The 22,371-nt window shown below is 37.5% G+C and overlaps 2 protein-coding genes and 1 long non-coding RNA gene across 5 annotated transcripts in view; 1 reads left to right on the forward strand and 2 right to left on the reverse strand.

The window, feature by feature from the left end:
• The window catches only part of LOC136263919 (sodium- and chloride-dependent GABA transporter 2-like), a 10,487-nt gene extending 4,323 nt beyond the window's left edge, over positions 1 to 6,164 (reverse strand). For both annotated transcript variants that reach the window (XR_010704831.1, XM_066058551.1), the window contains exons 1-5: positions 5,813 to 6,164; positions 4,811 to 5,189; positions 3,702 to 3,846; positions 1,124 to 1,234; positions 482 to 721 (exon numbers count right to left, since the gene is read on the reverse strand). Coding sequence is in view for 1 of the 2 variants with exons in the window: in XM_066058551.1 (XP_065914623.1) it covers positions 482 to 721; positions 1,124 to 1,234; positions 3,702 to 3,846; positions 4,811 to 5,189; positions 5,813 to 6,059 (1,122 nt within the window). In the remaining variant the exon portion in view is untranslated. The remainder of the gene's footprint in view (positions 1 to 481; positions 722 to 1,123; positions 1,235 to 3,701; positions 3,847 to 4,810; positions 5,190 to 5,812) is intronic.
• LOC136263938 (uncharacterized) lies at positions 6,144 to 10,674 on the forward strand. The gene is made up of 2 exons (XR_010704859.1): positions 6,144 to 6,250; positions 10,280 to 10,674. It is a non-coding gene; the product is annotated as an uncharacterized lncRNA (long non-coding RNA).
• Positions 10,675 to 12,751: 2,077 nt separating this feature from the next.
• Positions 12,752 to 21,045, reverse strand: LOC136264450 (uncharacterized). 2 transcript variants are annotated; one of them, XM_066059183.1, is made up of 3 exons: positions 20,968 to 21,021; positions 17,237 to 17,319; positions 12,752 to 16,867 (listed from the first exon to the last, which is right to left on the reverse strand). In XM_066059183.1, exon 3 carries the CDS (start codon positions 16,865 to 16,867, stop codon positions 12,980 to 12,982), a length of 3,888 nt encoding a protein of 1,295 aa, XP_065915255.1. In that variant the 5' UTR covers positions 17,237 to 17,319; positions 20,968 to 21,021; the 3' UTR covers positions 12,752 to 12,979. The 2 variants fall into 2 exon arrangements, with proteins under 2 accessions (XP_065915255.1, XP_065915254.1); XM_066059182.1 differs by lacking the exon at positions 17,237 to 17,319 and having other exon boundaries at positions 20,968 to 21,045.
• Positions 21,046 to 22,371: the final 1,326 nt, after the last annotated feature.

Consider the following 22,371-nt stretch of genomic DNA (forward strand, 5'->3'; position numbering starts at 1 on the left):
ATACAAGATGTAGCAGTTGCTACAAGACTTTTCCAGGTACAACTAGTCGTAAAGAACTCTTTATAAGGCAATAACTATTCTGTTACAACTTCTTCAGCAACATTCACCGCCTCGCTTCGTAATTTAGCAATGGGCATGGTCGCGAGCAAACTGATTAACTTACCAGGCTGCTGTTAACTTCACATAATCTAGCTTAGCTAACTCTCCGTGATGAAAATTGATTCATCTAGTGATGAGAAAGTTGGACAGATAAATGGCTTTAAGTTATTACTATCCGCTTGGCTTCAAAGTACTATCCGGATGGTAAATTATTATCCGGATATCCGGATAATACGGATATCTGTTTCAGCCCTAGTCCTTACACTAAAAGATAATACCCATCCCTACTCTAATATAACATACAGTACAAAACAGGGCAATGACAGCTTTAATACTACCAAATAATGGTCTTGATACAATACTCTAGTTTCATTTAACTCACATCATCAATTGATACTCCAGTCTCATGAGCTTTAAATCCCAACACTGAGAATATAGTGATACTGGAGAAGAGTGAAGTGGCACTATTGACAATACACACAAAGGTGGTATCTCTTAGTGCAGTATTGGTTGAGCTACTGTAACTGGAGAGAGCAATGATTCCACCAGATGATATCCCCAGTGAGAAGAATATCTGAGTAGCTGCCTCCAACCATACTTGGGGTAGATATAGTTTACTCCACTATGAAACACAAAACATCCTGTACACTAACTGACATGAAAATTACTGGTGAACAGTACTTACAGGTAACACAGAGCAACCACAATTACCTTAAACACAAAGGGTGTGTACACCTCAGTTCCTGTCAACAAATAGAAGTTATAGGCAACCAACTACTTCCCTATACTTGATACTACTTCCCAGGAATGCCTCGATGTGACAGGCTTGTGAAAAGAGAAATTAATACTGGGTAGGAATAATAAGCAGATAATTCTACAGAATGTCTGTGCCATTCCCACTTTTCCAGGCTGTTTTACATGACACTATCTAATCCATTGTCTCAATTAGCAAATATCCATTTTAACACACAGAATAGGTAACAATTAGTCTGTGTATTACTTAATGTTAAGAGCAGTAACTCACATCTGGTTTAAACAAGAACTCCACTCCATCCCCAGCTCCATCCAAAGTTACTCCTCTGAAGAACAATATGATCAATACTATATAAGGGAACACTGCTGTGACATAGGCTACCTGAAATAGAAACGCAACAGTATAAATTAAACACTGCCCCAATGTTTCGTCTGAAAATATAACATTGTAATATGGTGGCTTGAATACTTTATGGTTTCTAATTGCAAGTAAATTGAGCACATACAAAACAGTGTTTTTGTACTGCAACACATATATATATACATACACACACTATATCCCCACCCACCTATGCCAACACAGCATGAATATCTCGCTTGGCCAGATCACATACGTATTTTGTTTTCTTTTCGGTGTAGGTACTCAGGGGGGGGAAGAACAAGCTCAGAAATGGAATGACATAGGTCCTTACCACTAATCTACTAAAATTAATGGATTCTCTATGAGATATATCCACAATGCATGAACAATTGTTTGTGGCTGTTTGATTTAGTGACAAATTGGTGACCAACACGTGTCATCATTTTGAAATGCTGATTTCTTCATAACAGTTTGTTTTTCTTTACGAAAATCACACCATTGTGAAGTACAAACACATTAGAATTCAAATATCTACCGAACCTTATCTAACCACTTCATTGATATTAGTACAGTAACCACTGGCATACATGAAATACTTTCAGGCATTGCTTAGGTGCATAATGTACAGAGGTTATGAGGTTGCTTGAGCACGCATTGTGACGCATGCGTATACCAGTCCGTGCAAATCAGAATGTATAACTACCACGATTATAGCCATGACTGTTAGCTACTCGGTGGATTTGAGATGGAGAGTAATATGGATGATTTTGGGCAAAAAGAAGAGCATAGACGAAGTTTCAGAGTTGTGCTGCATTAGTAAGTCAAATATTAGGCAATATATGAGGTTTAAGCAAACTGGTGAAGTAAAGCCATCTGACTACCAGCACAGGCCGTGTAAGCTACTTAATAATCACAATCAGCTCACTTTGCTATGAATTATACAGGACTGGATATGATTGAAACACTGGACAACTACATATCTTGAAATTTGTATACCAATGGTCTAAAGACAAAAAAAGGATTAAATACAAAAAGTCTAAGGACAATAGTTTCTTTCTCTGCTTTATATTCTTCCTCACTCAAAACAGGTGCTCTTACAAAGACTGTGTAGTTCAGACAACTGCTTGTACAGTTTAGAGCAATCTTCAATTAACTTGCTGGGACTATCGCGTGTAGATGGCACAGATGTAGCTCTCCTTGAAAAGGATGATGTGATAGCATTAGAAGTATCTACTATTACTTGGTTTACTGATGGCTCACTCTTCTTGGATGCAGAACCTGCCCGCGAAAACGTGGAGGTAGTTGGTGGGTTATCATAACAGAAATGCAGACCACCATTAATCATTACTGCCCATATTCTCAACTGCATGTAGTAAAATTAGTTCTGTGTTTAATTACTAACTTTTCAACAATTTTCTCTACTTCCTCATCCTTTGTGGCTTGTACTTTTCTTTTCTAACTACTTGGCTCTGTCTCATTAACAGACTCTTAACTCGGTACTCTTAGTGCTCAAACCATTACACCACAAAAGAAAATTGGCTTTCCTAAAGCTCTGCCAAAATTCTTGAATATCTAACCTGCTTCGAATTCGTATTACTTTCGTTCCTTGTATATAGCTGACATCAAAATCACTGCCAATAACATCTTCAAATTGATTTCTAATTTCCCATTTGAGCTCCTCACAACAGCTTACATCCTCAGTATCTAGGTTTCACAGAGTAAAATTTCTAAATACCTTATTTGATGCTTTAGATTCAACTCTTATCATTGTCAACAGAGCGATGAATGACAATAGCCGGTTGAGGTGAACGCTGTGGTCTGACTAAACTTGATGAAACATGACTGGTCGGTGGCGTAGTAGCAATAGGAGTAACTAGAACTAGTCTAGTAGTCCCACCGTTATTTACAGTAACAGTACCATTTAACCACGTTCAACACCATACGCCGAGGATCCATGCTGGGTCTAGTAACTTAAATGAAATTGTATCTATATTAATGCGCCTGTGCTAAGCAGTGCTCAAGCAACCTCAAAACCTCTGTATGTCAGTTACGTGGGTTTGTCCTACCCGCACTTAATTGCTGTCAGGATAAGCACTCACGCCATTATATAGGGATTGGTACATTTTCGGTACTCAAGTTGTCCTAAAGTGTTAGGTGATATGTTCACACTTTTACATGTGAGCAAAGATGGCAACCAAGGCTGTTAAATTAGTTAATAGTTAATGCTGAAAGTTGTCATTGAAATTTGACATACAAACTAAAACAATGCCGAGGCATTTTAGCTTAACTGTACACAATGGGTCACACCAGTATATGTGCGGCTTTCTAGAGCAACTTTGGTACAGAAATGTGCCAGACCAATATTTTTAACAGGGACACTGATACTTGACAATGACAACCCACTGTGTCAAAAACAAAATACTACACACCTACTACAAACACACTATGATCTAGGCATGGACTCATGCGGGCACACACAAATACATACTTTTCCAGAAGACTTGATTCCCCGGAATATACACAAATAAGTGATCAGCCATGCACAAAACAGACAAATCAACAACTGCCAATTGAATTCACCAGCATCTCCAATATCATCACTGACACGTATCACACGATTGTACCAGTAGTACCTGTAGTACGTACACAATGAAATGTTAAGGGGCACAATACAAAATCAGAACTGTTACAATATGGTCTCTATAAGTCAGTGCTTAGAGAAGTGGTCAGGGGTTGAGAGTTCGATCCTCTTCTTTTTTTGTTTATTTCTTTTGTTTATAGGTATTCGTAGCATTATAAAGTATCTCTTATACTGTGTTTTCACATTATATTTTTGTGTACAATGCTTCAAAATGTGATCAGATCTGCAAGAACCCCATAAGTTAGCACATTTTTTGAATTACATTATCAAGATAGCCAAAGGGATGGTCTACTGAAGTTTCAGCTGTAGAAGCCAAGAACTTTCAAAGTTACAGCGTTACAAAGTGGTGACAACAGAAAAATCCATTTATACAGTGACAATACAGAAAATAAACTACTGCGCTTAATTAAATGATCATAACTTACGAACGCAGTACTCTACCAAGATGCAACTTACACCATCGGGTTCTCCATGAACAGGTGAATCCATTGCTAGGTAAGTTTTGTCGTCCAGGCTTTTCTTACAATGAGAAAAAACCATAGTGAACTGTTTGTCCAACACAAGGCAGACTATATCTTCCGTCTCTTGGGGAGTACTTACTTTGGGGATCACAATGCTACCAAGGTTTATGCCTTTATCACCTAGATTCACCTTCCTTCGCTGTGAAAGAAGCACCTAAAAACTTTACAGATTTTTTTTTCTTCTTTTTTTTAACGATTTTGTAAATACTCCACTCATTGCATTTATTACATTCTACTGTAAAACTAGGCTTGTGCGAACATACAGGATGGTCACAAATAGTTTTGGCACACTTCCACCCTCTCCACTGTATTACAATACAGTGAATGTACATGCATGCATGTGTGTATGTGATGCATATATGTAAAAACACACATGTGTGCATGCATGTTGCGCACACACACACCCACACACCCCGCACACCCACACACACACACTTGGTAAAATCCTGAGTACACTCATCAATAGCTTTAGTAGTAGGAACATCACTACAATTCCCTCCCATCATTAAACGATAACTGACATTTTCTCTGTTCATATGATCCACCTTGTATCCACAACACTTCTCCCATGGCAGGGGATCATGAAAAGAGTTAACAAAATAGAACAACACCCAAGAGATGATGACGTTGTAGTACAGGGACAACACTGTGACGCTGACAACAGAAGCAATCCCAATACCAGCCAGAGGTGGAAACACTTTAAACCATGATCTGTATGGCCCACGTTGCATCTTCTGACCAAGGGTGAGCTCCAAATAGAATGACGGTATTCCCACAGCAAACAACATTATGAAGTAAGGAATCAGAAATGCACCTAAAATGAATAAAATGGTATTTGTTGAACATTGATTACAATATAGAAAATCAGGTGGCTTCATAACTTAAGCAGCTGAATGAATATTGCATCCCTATGAATTTATTCAAGCTAGATATCATGGCCATGAATAATAAAACTGTCCCTGACTTTATACCAATGCTGAAAACTAAACATGGGCTGTTCAGTTGGTTACAGGAAGCACCACACTAAATCGAATGATGTGTGAAGTAAGGGGGTGACACACAGGCATTCATTGTAGGTATATCTGCAACCGCGGTCAAAGTCTAAGTCAAAGACCACCAAAAATCATGCCCAAGTCAACCGTCAAGGGTAAAAATTTCCAAACCACAATTGAAAAGTACTGAAATATCATCGCTAAGTCACTGGTCAAAGATCAAAAAAGGCTCTTAGTCACAGGTCAAAGCAAAATTCAGCCAGTCAAGACTTTGACCGTGGTCGCAGATCTACCTACAGCATGTGCCTGTGTATCACCATGTCACCCCCTTGTGAAGGCCAGTTGAGACTTCAAAGTTTACAGAATAAAATTTCAACCATCATACACTGATATTATCAGTCCAGTGTATAGATAAGTGATATACTGTCTCAGTCGCTTGACTCACCTCCGCCATTTCTCTTCACATAGTATGAGAACCTCCACACATTTCCAAGTCCTACCGCGAACCCGATTAGAGTGAGTAGGAACTGTACTTTGTTGTCCCATTGTACTCGTGGTTTGGTCTCCGCTTCTTCCACTTCTCCACCCGCTGCGTTAACTAGTACGGTAGCGTCCGAGCTCGAGGAAGCTATATCCCTCAAGGGAACTGTTTTGCTGTTAGCGTTAATGGTTCCTTCGATGTGTTCGTCCATTGACTATCACAGTCTCTGCGTTTTAAGTCAAATATAATCGGTAGCATATCTATGGTGTTAATAAGACCGGAAGTCAGGCTCAAACTCAGGGGCACAATCGTTTTATTAATGCGCACCATTATATCATTGTGTTTTGGTTGTCCTGTGACCTTTGTAGGAGACCTCAGTACTGGAACGTCGTTCGTTGTCAAGTAAGCTCTAAGTGCTATGTATTATTACATGCTATACTAGCGAGCTATTTTCTGCATAGGGTGTATTTCATGGGTTAGATAATCTATGGTTACATTGTGGAGAGATCAAAATATCTTACCTTTAAGGTCAAAATATTTGACGTTAAATTTTTGCAAAAGTCTAGTATGGCAATAGGTATGATTAGACCAAGCCATCTCAAAGAAAAGCAAATTGAAACAGGTAGCAGTTTGCTGGCTTTGGCATAGATAATGAAAAACCATAGCGTTTAATATCAATGGCTTTCCAAATAATCTGCTGGTTACATGTAGATGTATCATAGTATGCACCTCCATCGATATGAAACGAATCACATGAATGCATGTACTTCTACAGAAAGGCAGTAGTCCAATTCAGTCTGGTTCCATGCCTGAAAAAATAAAACTCCCGTCTTTGGCTTGTTGTATGAGAAAAAAAAAACTTTTTTTACAGTAGATCCTGTAGATTGTCTGTGATGGTCAGTTCATGAACATTTCCATTGGTAAAAGTTACAGGCTTTCGTATTTGATTCCGGGTGATCCTTTTAAACCAGGCGAGGCCCACAGCCAGCCTTTGCCAGCTATGGGCACGCGCCTGGTTTACTGAAATGTGTATGTACCTACCTATCTATGTTTGTCCGTACTCACCCACATGAGTAAAATCGTTAAATGGTAAAAAGTAGCCAGGATGTAAGAGTTGAAAGTTTGTATTAAACTTCCACGCACATAAATTTTGCTCTGCGGTGGTTTCTTCTCGGCGGTCTGAAATACTGGTATGACGAATCTTCGTAAACGGTCTTTCCTTTCGGTTTTATAGACATTTAACGACTTCAAAACAACGTTGAAGACCTCCTAGGCTACCAGAGATAGCATATACTTCGAATTGAAAGGGGGGGCATTACCCATACTTACGCGAATGAAAATGAAGGGAAGCCTCAAGGGTTTCTCTAAACAATTTGCATGAGAAAACACAATAGACACACTATAAAACAGTTGAGAAGATATTTGTGGTTTAAAGTGGTTGTTATAGCTACACTTCGTTAGCAACGTAATTACAGAATTAAAAAATAATTCATGAATTGCAAAATATGCTAAATTACAGTATATTTACAAATCCAATTGTCTAGCTGAATTAATAATAGCAATAGCACGAATAAAATATACATGATTGATTAATTACCTATTTAGTTAGTATTAACTGCATGGCCGCCTGGTTTTTAGAAGTAGCATAACATCAACTTGTTTTCCACATGTTTTCAGACTAATTAAACAGTACGGTAGTACTGTTTAAGTAGGGATTGCTCTGAAAATTTCACGTGTTGCCCAAAGTTTCACCTTTGAAAATCATCCTAGAGACATCTTACAAAACGAAAATCACCTTTAAGGAATAGTACTAGTCCATATAATATATACTGCAGCATTAATTATAACAAAACACTTATAGGTGGCCAGATATAGAATTTTAAAAAGTTGCCAAAACTCAAAGTTTAGCCTGACTGACTGACCAACTAACCACAGTTGCAAGTCTAGAGGCCAAACAAAGCAGCGCATGGCCACCATTTTTTGCCACAATAACAAACTCACTAGTGGAATGTGCCTTTTGGGATTCCACCTTGTCTTTTCTTTTATCTTCAATCAGGTTGCTTGTCTTCTTCATCCATCGAAACCATATCAAGGCATTAATTTTCCATATCAACACGTTCTTTCAGCAGCATATTTAGATGCCACAGAATTATTTCAGAGTAGGGTTGCCCAACATAGAAACTTTTATGTCACATGTCATAGAGGTTTATGTCACGGCATGTTGCATGTTGTATGTCACAACATAAGTAATTAAAGTTCCACAACTGAAGCTATTACTTATGAACTATTTTGATTCAAACAGGCAAATATATCAACTTAAGCATCAGCAATATTAACTATGACATCAACAACCAACATTGCTCATATTTATTTGTCAATTTTTCTCATATTTTTATTGAATCAAATGAATGGAAAAGTGTGCATTATTAGGAGATATTTATTTCACGATATAAAGAAGACATGTCATATGTCACGACTATCATGGCATCCCTATTTCAGAACTGGATTTCAGAAGCGCTTCAGTCCTAGCGCTACTATAAGAGGTATACTAGCTAGATATCTGCAACTTCGCGATTGGGATCCCGTCCACGATAGGTACCCATCAAATAATAAAGATCTAGGTGGACTAATAGCGATAGAGTATGGAGACCATGCACACCTTTTAACAATCTAGCTATTTGCTTAACAGTAAACAAGATGATCTCACCCCTTATTGGTCTAGCTAGCTGCACCCCTTGGCTGACTCGCAATGCTCTAATACAATAGTCACTCTAATACAACAGTCATGTGTGATATTCTAATAGAACAGTCACAAGTTACACCGTAGCTAGCTGTGCAAAGAGTATTTTATGATGTAAGGATCTATGCAGTGAAACAAGAGATGAATGATGGCATTACAGCATAGCTTGGTGGGAAAGTCCCTACTTTGGCACATTAGCTATAACAATTATTTTGTTCAATGCCAAAGTAGGGACTTCCCACCAAGCTATGCTGTAATACCATCATTCATCTCTTGTTTCACTACTTTTTATTGCATAGATCCCTACTTCATGTTTTAAATTAACAATTTTTTAAAACACTAGTACTCTAAAGAACTACCAGTTTTTGCTCATTAGCTATGTTGTTTTGTTGTAGGGCGTGAACTGACTGTATTTTAAATTGTTTTGTGATGTTGCAAATTTTATCACCAGTTTCCTTCACTAATAACCCAAACAAACACACTGTCACAGTAATATTAGCACTTTGCAATGAATAATGAGTCCCTCACAAACATTTCAAAGCCATTAAAAGTTTTCATGTTTGAGAGACAAATTTTACCTCTGGGAGCATGAAACTAGCTTAGGACAGGTGGCACTTATATTATTAACAAGTACACAAAAATTTTGGAATTTTCAACTAGAGTAGGGACCATAGCACATCGATAAAAGTACTGAAACAATATTAATCACAGTAAAACAATAAGAAGTGTTATATCCTTGAGATATAACACTTATTGTTTTACTGTGATTTAATATCATGGACTACTCCAGCTTGTTTCAGTACTTTTTACCAATGTGCTATGGTCCCTACTCTAGTTGAAAATTCCAAAAAAAAAATTTGTGTATTTGTTTGTTAACTTTTTTTTGTAAATATTATTATGACTGGTGAACCCACGCATACTGCGTCTGAAATGGCACCGCGCGCCCCAGTCATATCAATTATTGTATGAAAAGTGAGGTATCCATTACGCTTTGTTGTCGGCTGTGTTCAACCCGTTATACAGCAGTACGAATTGAGGGCTGTTCAAAAAGCACCTCTGCAATCAATACAGCCACTATGAAAAAATATGGACAGTTTCCATTTCAAAGGGAAGCTATCACGTGCTACCGCCAAATCGACACTTTTCGCTGTCAGCAAAGATGAATGGGACACAAAGAAGGACACTGGTAAGTCCATGAAGAATGCATGTATGTACTGCGGTATGCCAAAAGGCACCTCTCAGGCCGAAGCAATGTCAAACAGTGAAAAAATCAAGCCCATAGCCTTAGCCGTTATCGAGTTACACTTATCTGAAGACATCAGTCAGTCATTTACCCAGTCAGTCAGTCAGTACAAAATTCTGTTAACTATTCCATAGCAACTTGTCGAAAGCGTTTAAGGTCTATCTGAAAGCTTGTTTGGGCTTAGTTTTACCTAACCAATACTGCCTCATTGTCATCTGGGAAAATTGAGGCTGGTTTTTGGGTGATATTATTTTGTGGGCCACGCCTACTCCTTTGTGGTCCCTACTATACAGTACTATCTACTGTATGATTTTATGTCTTTAGGAGTATAATATTATCTATGGCTATGTTATAACCAGCTTACAAAAGCTGATGCAGAGTTACTTATAGCTGACTTGTTTAGAGTTGAAATGGGTGTATGAAAAATAAACTTATATTTTCTTTGCAGGTCAAAATGTCAAGACTTACTTGTGTCATCACTTTCCTGTTCATTGTTGCTGCTGGAACGTTGGCAGTCGCTGACAACACTGATGAAACTGCTCAAGTTAACTTACTGACACGAAGTAAAGAATTGATGTATGACTCGTTAGAGGTCTGGTGGGTACCACCACTGCTAGCCTTCTTGTTTATCCTCAGCACACATATATGGGTGTATGGACTCATGCACATCCTGTGGTTCATTTCGTCACTGTTTTCCTCCAATGTGAGCTTAAAAAGATAGAAGACCTTGACTTTTTTTGTTATTGTGTAAACCTGCATCAGCATGTTCATGTGTACATATTATAAAAATGTCAGTGCAAAAAATTGTTTTAAAAGCTAACAAAGATATTGTGAAAAGTGTAATGATATGGCTAGCTATATAGACTACGATCAAATGGATCAATTTATAAAATTTTGTGCAGCAGAACTGTGAAACAAGAAAATAGTAACTATGGTGAATTACATATCTTCATAAAAGGGGTCTTGAGCTACTCCTCCTTGAGTTTATGCTTTGCATTTTGATGTTATAAAATCAGTTGATGGTCACATTTTTGTGATTGTTGCAGAGGAGACAACGATGTTTACCAGTCTGTTATTTTTGTATTTATTAAGAAGGTTTTTTCCAGAATTTTTTCATCAATGTGAAGTACCAGTAGGATTTCCTGCTGGCTACATGAATCTGGTAAGTAACTAATAATGGTTGTTTTGATGGACGGATATAAGCTTGCGAATATTCCAACTACAAGGTTTGATAGAAGTAAAATTTCTTCATCAAATACAGTGCTCCATCTATTATCCGAACTCATTGGGCCCTGAGAGTGTTCAGATAATCAAAAAGTTCGGATAATAGAATCCCATTCATTTATATACAGAGTCCTGTACAAATACTCTAATAGAACATACACTTTAGACAAAATACTCTAATAGAACAGTCACCTTCATAGTTTGGATAATCAAGAGCCCACTGTATGTGATCATTTCAATGGTATTGCTCATATACTAAACCAGAACCCATACTTGCCAGTTAAACAAAGGGAGCAAATACATGAAATTTCTTGTAGTGCAATATTCTTGGGTAGGCAAAAGTACTGGCAAATGGGAAAATAAAAAGCAAAATAGTGTGGTGATAAAATTATAGATGAAATTATAGCTACAGGTTGTTGCTAGCTACTATTAAATACCTGAGGAAGCTCTCCCATGTTTCATCATTCTCTCTAAGCACTATAGCTCCCGCTAAATCAGCTCCTTTATCACTCTTGGTACAATTAGATTGTCAATCATGTGATTATCACATGCGTAGATGGAGAACAACCTCAAAATGCCAAAGTGGCATTTCTACAGATATCAGGTAATACCATAGAAGATAACATTAGGTGTAATCGAGTTATGCTTTACTTACCATTAAGCATAACATTAAGAAGGTAATGTTAAGCATAGTCGAGTTACGCTTGGCTGAAGGCATAATTAGTCAGTAGAAAATTCAATTCAGTTAATCAGAAAATTTTTAAAACTTCACAGGAAGAGTTTGAAGTTGCTCTGAAAGCGTTTTTGTCTTGGTTAGCTGTTTTTAAGGAAAAGGACTTTTTTGGGTGATATTGAAGGGCAAGTAAGCCCATTCAAACCTCCTACTATACAGTACTACCACCATACTATAATATATCACACCCTCGATTGCACCAGAAATGGCATGCAAAGTTTATGCTGCTTTCAACTTGTTTAATTTCAAATCCACGCATGCTGTAATAAAACATTTTAGCTAACATAACCATTGGTATAGCCACCAATAGAATTTTAGATTTCATTGATCATCATGTTCATGATTAAAGCATGTTCCAGTATCTGGTACTATATACGTCTGTTGAATTAAAAGTGTTTGCACAAAATTACTGTTCCTGTAAAAAATTGAGGTATGAATTTAATGACTCCTCACAGCTAATAATTTATCACATACAGTACTAGTATAATCCAATCATGTAAGAGTACAAGGTATTATTTCACCAAGTATCTACAATCCTACATAATACAACTCAATGCAGCTAATGCCATGAGTATTTGGTAATGTCAGTGGAGAAATGCCCACTCAAGAATGATGATTTGAGCACTACATCCAAGTAGGGATGCCACGACATAGAACTATATGCCATATATGTCATGATATAATTATAATTTGCTCTAGATGTGTTAATACTCTCAACAGTATAATACACATAGTTTGTGGTCTCAATATTCAATTTTGTACATTAAAGTAGCCAAATTTGTGTGCTATTTCTATGTCATAAATTGGCCACAACATACTATGTCATGGGATTTTATGTCATGATAATTATGTCATATGTCACAACTATATGTTGTGGCATCACTACACCCAATTCAAGTGCACACTGGTAGTATACCTCCACACACTGAGAACACATGCGCACTGAACATGGCTTTTCCCCAATATAATTATAATACGTATATCATGATTATCATGTATATATTGCTTCAGCAAACTTAGTGGGTAAATAACAATTGTGTGTATGCATTACACAAATGTATGAATGTGAAAATCAGCGTGCATGCATTATAAACATGTGAACAATACAATGAAGAACCAGAACACACACCTGTATGTATTCAATATAATAAGTGAGTTATAATTATGCAAAGAAACAACAAATGTGCTGTGTTACATTTGTTCATAATATGATTCTTGAAATCGTTCCTCCTCAGGTATGTCAATGCCCTCCATTTGATGAAAACGATTCATTGAGGCATATTTGGTAATTGCTGCAGAGGAAATAACGATATTTACTATCTTGTTATCTTTGTATGTCTTGACCTTGTTCCAGAATTTTTCCACAGTAGTGATGTACCAGTAGGACTTCTTGCTGGCTTCATGAATGTGGTAAGCAACCACCAAGCAAAATAGGAAGAATGCAATAGAGCCAAACACATTCACTGCTGCATTAACTCGTTTTGAATCTGAGTCTGAGGATGGATGAATGTATAAAACAGTTGCGGACAGCAGTAGAAAGATTGCAGCAAATGCCAAGTCTGAGCAGTTAGTTAATGTGTTCTTGAATGGACGAATATAAGCTTGAACAATTGTAAATGTTCCAACCACTATAACATTGGATAAGAGTAAAGCTTCTTTATCATCAAATATAACTGTTTCCATCAAGGCTAAATAAATCAATATCACTGCTCGTAAACCAAACCAGAACCTATACTTGCCTTTGTATGGAGCAGTAAAACAATCAAACAATGGGAACAAGTAACTGAATTTCTTGTAGTGTAATATTCTTGGATAGGTGAAGCTAATGGCAAATGGGAAAATAAAAAGCAAAAATAATGTAGCAATGACAAACAGAGCAGCATGACCATCATGCCAGTAAAGGACAGATGGGTCTGGTCTCCAAACTCGCAAGGTGGTGCTGTTTATTGAGTCAACATCTGCAAATGAAAACACACTGATGGCTGTGCGCAATAGTTTTGCATATGACAGAAGAATAAGAGTGGCAAACACTGGTACAGCTGTGTTAGAGACTCTTCCTTGAAATCGATGGGAGTAGCGGCTCAAATACACTATCACAACTATTAGTGGCCATAGGTAAACTGGAAACACAAATTGTAAACCTGTTTTGCCAACTTGTGTCATTTCATCATAAAAACAAATTTCAAATCCTAAATCCAGGTTGAAAATAGAAATGAAAACTCTTAAGAAGGAAAAGTTGTTGATTTCACTATTGAAAAATAATTGTTCATTGATACTCATCACATTACAAAAGAATATCAGTCCATTGATTAGCCCAACTGTAACTGTGAACTTGAGTGCAAAGAGAATCACCACCAGTATCACTCCCAATACACCATAGAGTGGAATAGTGAACAGCCAATAATCACTACATTTCTTACATCGATCAGAACCAAACACTCTACTATACTTACTTCTGCATTTTCCACATGCACGTCCTTCATGGTGTTCATTACAGAGACTACTATCATTGGTCAGATTTATTACAGCATTATCTCTGACACTACACAGTGTGGGTGAACATAGTTTTAAGTATTGTATGTCACCATCAACAATGCCTAGCCATGTTTGCTTATCTGATCTAGTTATAACACCAGAATTGTTATTGCATCTAGTGCGATCTGCTACAAAAGATTTACACAGGCATGCAGAGCGTGTGTTGTCAATTTCCCTGATATGAAATCCAATGGGACAGTCTTGAAATGAAAATGAAATGTTAATGACCCGTGGTACTGCTACCGATAAACTTAAAATTCCTGTTGTATTTTTTATCATTGGTTCATTATTATGGATATATATAGTAAAGTTTACTTCAACACACTTACTTTTGTTCATTCTTTCCAGTTGAACATCTTCTAATTTAAACACTGTATTACTATCATTATTTGTACCATCAGTAGAGACATATGCTCTACTAATCAGTTTACTAGAATAACCAACTGAGCCTACAGTATCGATTGAAACAATGTGAAGTGGAAATGTCATACCAGGGGTGACATAGAGTTGCTCAGACATATCAACAAACTGGTTGTTAAGACAACTGTCAACATAATCACTATAGTTATCATTTGTATCACATATGCAAGGAAGGATAGCGAGAATATTGAGATGTTCCATTGGTGAATTTGGATTTTTATAATTGAACGTTTCATGGTAAACAGCTAGACGTGTACCATCTTCTCTTTCTGCAGTGTCTGGCCCAATTGTTGTTTGAACTGAAGTCCCAGGGAACCATGAACACACATAAAACACATTAGAGTAGATAGACTCATTTCGCTCATTAGTAGTAGTGACAGCAGCAGTAGTAGCTGACAGCTCAATGGAATCATTGATGATCACTCCAGCATGGTTGTCTTCAAAAGTCACACTTATGTTAGTTTTATTTGCAAAATTACCTGCGATAATGTCATTATCAGTAACTGGATCATCAATTGGTAACCCTACAAACTGGAATGGACAGTAGTCTTGAGACTGAATATTAGTGAGAGGAACTTCAATTTCAATGGCACCGCCATTTTCTGTGACATTATTACCTTTGAAGCATATTGAAGAGTTAACGTTAATATACACAACTGTGTCAATCAACCTAACTGCTCCACCAAACCTGGCTTTATTATTTAAAAATAAAATGCTCCCACTCATTGTTAGCGCTGATGTATATGCATAGAAAACTGATGGCTTGTTGTTAATAAACCTACACTGCTCTGTACACTGCAAGGTAACCAAACAATTGAAGATATAAAACACTCCAGTAATAAAATTACTAGTGGCAACTTGTATGCTACTGCCAGCTGAAAGGATGTTATTTTCAGCACTGATATTTACTAAGTTAATAGTCAGGCTACCTTCCAATGATGGCTCATATGGCAACTTTGTTGACCGATCTTTAGCATATAATGCTGAACCAGAGTCAGCTGAATTATTCCTAAAAAAGCAGTGTTCTATTTTAACAATAACGTGCACAGTGTCAAGTGCATTTTTCTCTATATGAAATGCTGCTCCGAGTTTCCCTTCTAAATTCTCAAAACTGCAACTTGAAACTGTCAGTACTTCAAATTTCTCTCCTTTGTTATCCTCCAGGTTAACATTTCCATCTAGTTGATAGTTGATAAAATATATTCCACCGGTTCTTATAAGGTCACCATTGGAGGATTCTCTGATTCCTGTGCTGTCTCGAAAATCACAGTTATAAAATTGTGTTCTACTCTTTGTGTTGTGCATTTGAATTACAGCAACAGACCCACTAAACGTTCCAATGTTAGTAACAAAATCAACATCAGTTATTGTAGTATTGACATAGTAGTGTGACTGTAAATAGTAAATAGTGACAGAGGCTGCACCTAATATGGTAATATCATCATTTGTGTAGCCTAAATTTGTCTGCCTTAGAAAAATTTCATAGGTTTTAATTGAAATGATGGCTGTGTTGTGGTGAAATCTACTATGGGATATTTTCAGTGTACTATTGCTTGCACTTTGGTCAACGTATAGAAAGGCTACTCCACTACCATAGTCGGCATTATTGACACTGCTTGTACTGCCATTTACAGTTAAATTTGACAATTCTACAGTTCCCAAAGCATTTAGAGCAATTATACTGTACCCAGGGGAGTTAAGCATTGTAACATTGTTTAGAGTGATATTAGTAGAGTAGAGAAACATTAGAGCAAATGTAGTGCCATTTCCAAAGTAAAAATTGGAAGTTGCTCTGGTAATTGTACTGTTAATTGTCTCATTAATCTTTCCACCACAGTTCATCAGTGTAATATCTCTAACGGTCACATTTTGAGAATTGTTAAATATAATATTAAACTGTGACTCAGCAGTACATTCCAGCATTGTACCTCCATCTGCTCCAGTAATTGTAATACTAGTACGATCTGATAGAACACATGAGGTTGTAGAACTAATTTTATTGTACATCGATGATAACTGGACATTTAAGCAATCACATGAGAAAGTTTCCAAGCAGTTTACAGTAACATCATGAATGCTTAAAAATGCCGCAGCAATGAATAGTGCCATTTTTACCACTTCCATCTACAATTGTGAAAATACAGTGATATAGCATATGCATGATAAATCTAGTATGGCGTATAAGGGACTGTATATCACGCAACTTTTTGTACTGCCATCCACTGTATCACACTTGGTACACATGACCAGTGCCACTAAAATCTGTGGAGGAACAGTTGCTGCTCTGCTAGTTAAAAAGTACTTACAAAATTAAATGCTGAAAATTACCTGGGCTGTCACGTAGTACATGACTTTAGGTGGCATGTGATATATACAGTCCCTTATTGCTATAGCATGTCAAAAACATGATCAATTATATTTATTTATGGAACAAAAACAACTACAGATTCAGCTGCTGGATAGTCAGAAACCACAAGTGATCACACAACTTACCTGAAATTCCCAAGACTTTTAGAGAGCAGCAAGAAGAATCCGTGTGACCAAAAAACAACCCAACGGGACAACAGTAATAACAGCTATAGACCAGCAGTGAGCAACAATAACAGCCCAATGGCAGGTAGGCAACAATAGTTTAATGTTAGCAATATTTAGGTTATTGGCAATATTATGGCAACAACAATTACTCAATGGTGGACTACACAATAGCCCAATGGTGGGAAACTGCAATAAAATTCAATGCCAGACAACATAATAACCCCAATGGTGGCAACAATAATAGCTCAGTGGTGGATGGCAGTGCAGTCCAATGGCAGGCAGCAATGCAGTATCAACACGAATAACAATAACACCATAACACCTCTCATGAATAAACTCCAGTTGCCTAAGAGATGCAAGCCTGGTACAATTGCCAGCTTACCCCTTTTCATCAATCCCTCCTTATAATCCTGCACTTAAATCTCACATTGGTTATTCACAACGATGTAAACATGGACTAATGGTAAAAGTGAAGATGATCTATTCTTTGTTTTCTAGCAGTACTATATTCTTTACTGCATACTGCAAGGTTTTGTTTCTCCAGTGCCTAAATGCTATGATGGTTGAAGGTTTTAATAGAGCATCTAGGTCAGTGAGAAGCAGCAACCATTGGAAGTGAGTATGTTATGTGGAGCTTATTAGTGTGCACAAGGGGGTCTATAGAAGCAAAATAACGTTAGAGTTTTAGTAAACATCGAATAAGTAGTCTCACTAAACAAAATATGTTGTCAAGCTGTGAGCCAAATATCAAATCAAAACCTGTGAAAAAAGACCAACAGCGCTAGCCATCACCATGATACATGTGTCATTGCAGAATGTATATTCGGAACATCCTCCACCATGCACTTTACTGTCAATTACAAATTGCATGTAATACCTTTGCAGCACACTGATGTCCAAAGGAAGCTGGTGCCAGAACCATTTGAATAAGTTCTTTCACTGCAATGGACATGCAGATAACCTAGTTGGGAGGCAGGGACCAATGTAGACATTATAGATGGTAATCTGCATAATATCTCCATTTACATGAAGCATCTGGGTACCTGCAAGTTACCCTTAACTAGATATAGGCCCACATCCTTTAGTGCACAAAAACAGTGAGATATCAATCCACCTTTTCACAAATAAGGACCACCAAAGGATGCCTACCATTACTAGTTGCTGAGCCATACTAAGGGCCTAGTATAGTTGCTAACCTCCATCAGAGTCTCCATGGATATGGAGTTCCTGGTCACTCCACTGCAAAGCAAATTGAAGGAACTCTGTAAGCCTCTCTATTTCCTTTTGGATGAGCTACTGCTGTATACATGTTATCTCATGCTGGTTTGCCTCCATGTTGACTGCTCAAACAATGTGATTGTGGATAGCAGTATACCTGCTCCTGTCTTGATGCCGCATGCATACAGGGTTTCTTGTAAACAGTACATAATCATCAAGATAGTCAAGCCCTTTAGAAGAGCATAGGCCACTGCTGAGAAATTTTGGTAGGGTGAATACCAAAGGAAGAACCTTTGTCAATATAGATAGCGCCATTCCACTTAACACCTAGTAAGTGCTGAGCTGTGCTACTGGATGAGCTGGGATCATCCTATATGCTGTCCTTTACTAGAAAACAGTCATTTCCTTCAGTTATTACATGAGCAGTTCTCCTTGCAGCACGTACTGTACACAACCAGTAACACTGCTGCTTTTCAGTTGCCACTGCTACTGTAAGCTATTGCATTGACTAGGCGGGTTGCTACCAGAGTTGGGGAAACTAGTTACTTTTATAATTATATAGTTAAGTAACAAACTAGTTATACATCCCTTGTAACTATACCAAGTTCCATATAGTTACATATTATATAATTACTACTCCACAATTTTTGCATCACACATGCTACAGCCAAATTCAGCAGACACTGCAAACTCCATAATTCAGGACATGCAGAATTTTATCTGAAACTGACCTGAAATGGCCACTTTTTTGCTTGTAGCTAATATTATAAGAAAGTGAATAATATGCACAGGTCTATTCTCTTTGTGACAAAGTGCTGACTAGAATACTCGTATACAAACATGTTAGAAATTAGCAAAGCTAATTTTACTTATAGAAGTGAGTCACATGAGATAAAAATATCAAGTATACTTTTTTTGAAGTATATGTAATTACCCCAACTCTGGCAGCTTCTATGTTGCCAATCCATCTCAAAACTATTGTTGATCGTTTACTCAGACCTTCTAATGATTACCATGTATAATGTTGAAACCTACACATATATGGTGGCTGCTGATTTGGTTTATCGCTTAAACTTTATGCAATCAGCTGTAGTATACCAGTCTTACTTGCATGTGGAGTGATCACATACAGTGAAAAAAAATTAGCTAAACACAATGTACAAACAAGAACATATAGTCGGAGCCCTTCCCTTTGTATAGAGAGGAGGGTGGGCACTGTGAGACAAACAAAAACAACTGCATAGACATGTTATACAAGTTGCAGTTTCATGCATATAGCAAGATGCATACTATTAATAGTAGGAATGTCAAAACCTCACAAAAATTATGGAATTTTTCCTCACGTATTATGTTAAAAAGTGGCACAATGAATTGTGCATCATGCAAAAGTTTAGGCTCTAGATTTTCTGTTTCATAGTGATGACCTGGTCAAAGTAGTGTTCTTCTGGCGAGATTCCTTGTGATTAGAGTAGCTAGGTTTGTATGTAAACCCCAATGTTAGATTCCTCCCTAGAAAATTTATGGAAAATGACAGCAGGCTAGTTTTGTCGATCGCCACATAGAACAGTGTTCCAGTTTATCAATAGGGTGGTTTTCAGTCAGTGCAAGACTGGTGCAATTTGAACACCTGTAGCTATTAGTTTCCTGGCAATTGTAATTGATAATACAAAGTGGCATAATCACCCATACATCACTGATGATGATAATGTCATAACTTGACAACTATATGTACAATATAATTACAAGGAGTCAGGAGTCTATAGTCTCAGGGTTACCTAGTTACTAAAAAGGTAACTGGAGCCCTGGAAACACAAAAGGAAAAATGTACCGTCCTAAAACTAAACAATTATAACAAAGGTTCAAGAGATTGACTACATCCCATGATGTTGAGGCCCCGTGAGAGTTAAATATCCTGTACAAACAGGAGATGCACAACACAAGCTGCCTGCTGAACGCATTGTACTTGTCAGTAGATGGCATGCATTGCTAAGTTTTAATGGTCACTGGCATGAAATGGCCTAGACAGCCAATTTCAACTGTCACAAAGGTCCAGCAGGTTGAAGGAATGAACCATAACAATCTTCTTTACGGTTCCTTGCAGCCAAAAAGTAATGCTGAGTATTAGTAACCGCAGATATAGTTTTCTTTGTGCCATGGCTACCAATGGTGCTCCGGTCAATAGAGAAGTCTGGAGAACCACCTATACTATAGCTATTTGTTTATTTAAAAATTAGCAAATATGGCAAACCTATATCAATCTGCAATACTTTCAGTTGATGCTGTAGCTAAAACATGCATACTATTCAAAAATCCGTTTGACATAGGCCCATGGACTGATGTTGCCGGCGTGTTCTGACCTTTTAGTGGCGTGGCCTAGACAGAAAATGAGCTAAGCCTTCAGTTGGGTGTGAACTCAGCTCGCCCGGTACAACACAGGTACACAGACCATTATCATATATACAGTAACGTACCTCTCGCGCTCCCGTCCTACGCATGCATGAACCGTCAGGGCGACTCTATTTCACCTCACTGACTGGGCGGGGTCACCAATACCGCTCACGTGCTACCACAGTTATTTTATTAACCAAACCTCCTGATGCAGATACTAGAACTAATTTCCTGCCTACCAGAGACGAACAGCATGCTATCTTTTTCTTACTTGAATTGCACAAACACTATGCACAGCTAGATCTTTCCCCATGCATGCATGCTTGCACATGCTCAGTTCTTTTTGTTGTTTCTGGAGATTTTTCTCACCTCGTTCATTCTCACAGACTGACCTTTCCGATAAAACAAACAAGTGCTAATTTGTTATTGGATATAGCTAGTTGTTTTAACACATGTAACACTACTTACCCCACAGCCAATCCTTGTTCAATATGGTCACATTGTCATAGCTAGTTGTTTTAACACATGTAAATATCCAAAAATTTCAGGTTAGCTACGTGACAACCCATCATAGGTACATTGGACAGCCTATGCAAAAGTCATTTCATTTTCAGTTAGGGTGATCTAAGACGCAATTATCATGTTTCGTAATGAGGACTTTACATGCCGTATCGTGTACAAGCTGAGCACATTGGTCATGTGACCACTTTTTGGATGATTACACATGTTAAAAATTGGCTATACACTGATATTGAAAGCTATAGCTAGTCCAAGTTATAAAAAAATAGCATTTGTTTGTTTTATCTTAAGATCAGTCTCTGTGAAGGTTACCAGAAACAACTAAAGAAGGCATCTTCTTATTCCACAGGACCAATGTAGACATCTTATGTTACCAATTTTTGGATATTCACATTACATGTGTGTAAAAATTATGTTGATATCAAATGCTGCAAACAAAACAATCCAACAATAAATTAGCATGACTTACGACAGGCTGTGGAACCAGGTGTCCTACAAGCCTTTGGCAGTAAAGCCTTAATAAATAAACAAATAAATAAACTTGTTTGATTTTATCCAAATGGTCGATCTGTATGAAAATCTCCAGACATAGTGAAAAAGAAGCATCTTCCTATTTTGAGTGGAAACCCTAAGGCATAACAGTATAGCTATAGCTACCAGCACCTATATTCTCAGTTTTCCAACCACACTCCTATCCTCTCCACATTCAACCCTTTCCCTTCTGCTTACAGTGGTATTGTAGCAACTGAAGTATTTTTGCTTTGTATCTATGTATCTTTCATTACCAGAGAACGGCCTATGGAAATGTCAGTATGTCAAGGAATACTCATGAAATGTTTTCACTGCCTATGCACCAATGAAATTTTCCTGTGCCATGCAACAATCCCCTGAAATTCACATCATAATGATATATATAGCTCAGCCATACATGTACAATACCCATGCTGTGTCACTGTAGCAAAGCTCTA

The sequence above is a fragment of the Dysidea avara genome, chromosome 8 (genome assembly GCF_963678975.1).
Source record: "Dysidea avara chromosome 8, odDysAvar1.4, whole genome shotgun sequence".
Lineage (NCBI taxonomy): Eukaryota > Metazoa > Porifera > Demospongiae > Dictyoceratida > Dysideidae > Dysidea > Dysidea avara.

Excerpts from the sequence above, each read along its gene's own strand:
- LOC136264450 (XM_066059182.1), bottom strand. The coding sequence starts at position 20,991 with ATGCGTAGGACGGGAGCGCGAGAG. Across the intron at positions 16,868-20,967 it reads GTAGGACGGGAGCGCGAGAG|ATGGAAGTGGTAAAAATGGC; the intron begins GTACGTTACTGT and ends TCACAATTGTAG.